The following is a 4,890-nucleotide window of genomic DNA, read 5'->3' on the forward strand; positions in this document are numbered from 1 at the left end:
GTACAAGAGACAGGCGAAGAAATCTAAGATGTAGTCAATGACTTGATTTTTTATAGGTAGGCTATTACAGTTGACCTTTTACTATTGGAATGCATTTCGCTATGTAAACATTAATTTCTTGCAGATTACAAAAAAACTAGAGCCAATTTTGCAATTTGACTGTCATATTCGTGTTCAGCACATAAAAATTGATAAGAATTGACTAATTTTATTTCAGTAACATGACTTTTGTAAAAATTTGTTGTCCAGTGTGTCAGGATAATGTGACTGGGTGGGACATCATGCTACATGTCTGCGGCCTGATGCCCCAGTGCTAGACATCACTATAAACTGCCATACTGCAGACATCGTAGTGATATGACTGAAAAATTGTTAAAGCAACGTTAAAAATCCTAATCACAGAGAGAGAGAGAGAGAGAGAGAGAGAGAGAGAGAGAGAGAGAGGGAAAGAGACAGAGGTCCACGTAGAGTTTTAGATATGATTTTAATACCAAGTATCTGATTATTTATCAGAGAAATGATATTTTCAATTAATGTTGCATTAATAAACACGATACATACCGTGGATAAAATATAATAACTTATATATGAAACACGTTGCTTTGAATGAATGAATGAATGAATGAATGAATGAATGAATGAATGAATGAATTATATAAAGGGAGATAACTCAGCGTACCATTACAACAATATGATCATATTCAGTCCCGTCTTGTCACTAGAGGTTTGGCACCTGAACAGGACATAGGCGTTCCTACCTACGTGGGTATGCGAGGAGGCAGATGGCTAAGTGTGCATGGGTGATTAATTGCAGAAACAAATATCTGGTTCTGTCTGACCTGTAGGGCAACGGTGGACTGGTCATAGAAGGTACCAAAAGAACACAGACTTCTCGGTTCTATCATGGGATCTTCTGTAGCACGCCACTGGATCTCCTCGAGTTGTGACCAGATTATCCCTCTTTATGGGTATGCATTTTCATTTCAAAATTAATGCTAGTAGTGGATAGGTCTTCTGATAATCGTTTGCATATTTCACTGTGCAGAATCATTTTAATTAATGCTGTTTTACAGTTGCTCTGACCTCTCTGGGAGCTTAAGTGGGTAGAGCGTTCGCCTCGGATGCGGGAGGTCGTGGTTTCGAACCTCGGTCGAGTCGTATCAAAGACTGATAAAAATGGTACTCTCAGCTACCTCGCTAGGCGCTCAGCATTAAGAGGTTAGTGTTAGGACAGGTCGACCTCTTGTCCGCATGATGTGACTGGGTAGGACATGACGCCCTAGTGCTTGACTACTCTATAAAATGCTAAACTGCAGACATCGTAGCGACATGACTGAAAAATTATAAAAGCTACGTTAAAAATCAAAATCACACGCACACACATTACAGTGCCTCGAGGTAAAAGTGAACAAGAAATCTTTAAAAGCATTTTAGAAGCAATATATCATAAGTCGTATTTTTCCGTCATTACAGAATGAAGATAGTCGTCTAAACTGCCATTCCTCTACTCTAGAGTAGATGATTTTGCTGATAGTTAAAAGCATACCGAAATAGAAAGTTAGATATTTGATGCATGTTTTATTATACCATGATTAGTGTATATTCAGAAAGCGTACATTTATATTTCTATATTTGCATATACAGCTCAACAGATGATGCTCCTTTGTGATTAAACATTTAGTTTGAAGGAAACTGTTCTCGTGAGTTACTGATACTCCGAGCAAGTATTCCTGCAACGTACGAATGCCTTTATTAAGGACTAAGTTCCATCCTTTTGTTAGTGTGCGTATAGACTAGAGTGATGAGTGCAGGCAAAATGAGAGAGAAAGAGAGGGGGGGGGGGAGTACGATTTGACTACAAAAAACGTACCACTGCCGGGCCAAGCAATACTTCTCGCCTGTGCGGTAAATGTCTGGAATTTAAATAATTAAAATGGAAAATTCCATAATGAGTATGGAACGGCAAATTTGTTCCTGAAATAGCAATTCAGTTAGTCAAACACTGTAAATGTCAACATTTATGTCCTGATAAAACTACAGTATTACATATATATGGAGCCGTAATATTTCTTCACTGTACATTATTTTAATATATATCTTACAGATTTAAGTTCATTTCTGCCTTGAGCTGATATTTAATGAAACATGTCTAAATAATGGTAAAGCAAGTTATAACATATATGTTTGAGCTAATGTCTTTTATGTTTTCATTTCGTCGCTTGTCTGTTTGAAATAAGGCTGTTTTTCATATCATGTATTCCCAGATTCATCCTAAGATGTACATAAAAGCATATAATTATTTGTCTTTGTATTGGTATCATAAATTATCATATTGATTAGTTTCAAGACGTTTTGTCGTTTAACATTGACACAAGAAGCTAAACATTATATGTATAAAAGGTTTTGCAGCACTTAAATCCTTAATTAATTTACAAATTCATACTTTGTAAGTTTCGTTGTCCCCATTGTAAACTGCAATAGTGACAATCTTCAGAGTGGTGTCCGGGTGCTTGTGACTGAACTCCCTGATGCATTCAAACATATTATTTGCAACAACCTCTGCTGGGTAGCCTAGGAAACCAGATCCGATGGCGGGACTTAACTGGTGAAGCAAACTTCGACTCGTTGGCTGTACTGAGGCACTCCAATATAATATTCCGTAGGACCTGTTTCAAAGCCATGTGATTATCTGAACTAAGACTAGTACAATACATAGCATTAGTAAAATTCTATTCATCTTTTAGTTCTTTCATTCGTGTTATTAGGATCTGACAAACAAGTGCGTCTGTATGCATTAAGTGAAATTTTTTTTTCAATGTAATATATGTTATCAATTATTGTTGCAATCATAGTAATTGGAAAGAAGAGAGCCCTGAATAAAGTTCTTTTATCTTTTCTTATTTTAAGGTCTTTTGGGGAATTTTTGTGTTCGCATATATCTATTGTATCTTACAATTTAATCCTAAATTATTTTGGACCATTACTCCCTTCTCTCTCCCTCTCTCTCTTTCTCACACACACACACACACACACACACACACACACACACACATAACAAATATATTTGAATACTCCTAAATATTAGATTAAGGCAGATAAAGTAACTGTATTTACTGCGGATATAATATTTACAGATCTTTTAACAAGAAAACTCGCGAATCAATTCATTGATTAATGAAACTTCTCAAAAAAGAAAGTTACCTTCTGCTGTGTAGCCTGTTCTCTCCATTTCTCCAGGGAAATAAAATAAATCTCTTTGCAGTTCAATTTTCCCGCTTTGACGACAGCAATATTTTCAGAAGCCAGGCCTTCAGGGTACTTCTTTTTAATATCAGTCTGTAAGTTATCACCAGCTGCATTCAGTAAAGCTTCAGCTGCACGACCCTTTCTTAAGTCCAATGATCTGTCTATCCCCCAAATCATCACGTCAGCCTGCGTAATTTACTTATTTATTTAAAACCATGCCATTTTAATTTCGTGAACGGAATTACTCTTTCTCTGCAAATCAATCAATACTAATTAGATTAACAGGCTCGGTGCTTTTGAGCAGATCAGCAAAGTAGATACCATAAGTTTCTTTTTTCCTTGATTTGATTTGAGATTACTTTACCAAAGAGTTGAAATAATTCACATAAAAATATATACATGAAATACAGAGACAGACTAAGCAATGCAAATAAAGGGGAAAAAAACCCGTAAAGACATAACAATTAACTTATAGGTAGATCTACTGGAATATATATATATATATATATATATATATATATATATATATATATATATATATATATATATATATATATATATATATATATATATATATATATATATATATATATATATATATATATATATATATATATATATTAGCAGAGTCATTGAATACGTATTTGTCATTTGTGCTTGATAAAAACAGTTATCATTTGACACATTATTATGTATACAAATTTAAGTGTACTGTACAGAATATGCATGGACTGTATGCACAGTCTGTTATAAAATATGTCAGGTGAACTCTTTTGTGTGTGATTTGGATTTTTAACGTAGCCTAAACAATTTGTTAGTCATATCGCTACGATGTCTGCAGTGTGGCAGTTTATAATTATGTATATCTAGTACTGGGGTATCATATCGCAGATATGAAGCACGGAGTCATATTAAAATCAATACCTGTCATTTTAAGGCAGTGTTACACAGATAGGATAGGTATATCACCATTCAACCCTTAAATAGTTACAGCTTTTGGATGTTACATACATGTTCTTGAAATATATTTCCACGAATGACATACACCCTGATACCGCCTACATCCGTATAGACTCTGTTCGTCGTCTCCGGCTTTGTATCTGGAAAACTTCCACCTGCGGGAAGAAATGGACCATCATCACTATTATCAATAACGGCGATGAATATAGTAATGATTAAAACAGAAATATTTAATCATATGAAATTGAACCTATTTAGATACTTTGGCGATATTACCATTTCAAACGTTTAAAGAATACTTCATCATTATATATATATATATATATATATATATATATATATATATATATATATATATATATATATATATATATATATATATATATGTGTGTGTGTGTGTGTGTGTGTGTGTGTGTGTGTGTGTGTGTAAGACATTTTTTGATTGTATTGTACAGGGTTTGCAAGGAAATTGAGAGACGACAATTACGGGTGGGTGGGGTGAGAGTCAGAAGGACGAAATATTTGAAGAGAGAGAGAGAGAGAGAGAGAGAGAGAGAGACAGAAGTACCGGAGTAAAAGATATTTGGCAATATACAGTGGGAAAGCAGGGGTAGCATACTACTGAATGATTAGGTGAATTGCCCGTCCTAGGACGGGCACAAAAAACAACAACATTGGGATGAG

The 4,890-nt window shown here is 34.7% G+C and overlaps 1 protein-coding gene across 1 annotated transcript; it reads right to left on the minus strand.

Annotated features, from left to right (window-relative positions):
* Positions 1–2,246: 2,246 nt before the first annotated feature.
* LOC149797612 (uncharacterized) lies at positions 2,247–4,357 on the minus strand. The gene is made up of 3 exons (XM_089960445.1): positions 4,258–4,357; positions 3,202–3,432; positions 2,247–2,666 (listed from the first exon to the last, which is right to left on the minus strand). Exons 2-3 carry the CDS (start codon positions 3,421–3,423, stop codon positions 2,544–2,546), a joined length of 345 nt encoding a protein of 114 aa, XP_089816571.1. The 5' UTR covers positions 3,424–3,432; positions 4,258–4,357; the 3' UTR covers positions 2,247–2,543.
* Positions 4,358–4,890: the final 533 nt, after the last annotated feature.

The sequence above is a fragment of the Sinohyriopsis cumingii genome, chromosome 6, assembly GCF_028554795.1.
Source record: "Sinohyriopsis cumingii isolate HCF-2022 chromosome 6, ASM2855479v2, whole genome shotgun sequence".
Taxonomy (NCBI): domain Eukaryota; kingdom Metazoa; phylum Mollusca; class Bivalvia; order Unionida; family Unionidae; genus Sinohyriopsis; species Sinohyriopsis cumingii.

Bases quoted from the DNA above. Each gene is read 5' to 3' on its own strand.
- LOC149797612 (XM_089960445.1), bottom strand. From the start codon at position 3,423: ATGATTTGGGGGATAGACAGATCATTGGACTTAAGAAAGGGTCGTGCA. The intron at 2,667-3,201 runs GTAACTTTCTTT...GCTTTGAAACAG, and splicing joins AACAGGCTACACAGCAGAAG to GTCCTACGGAATATTATATT.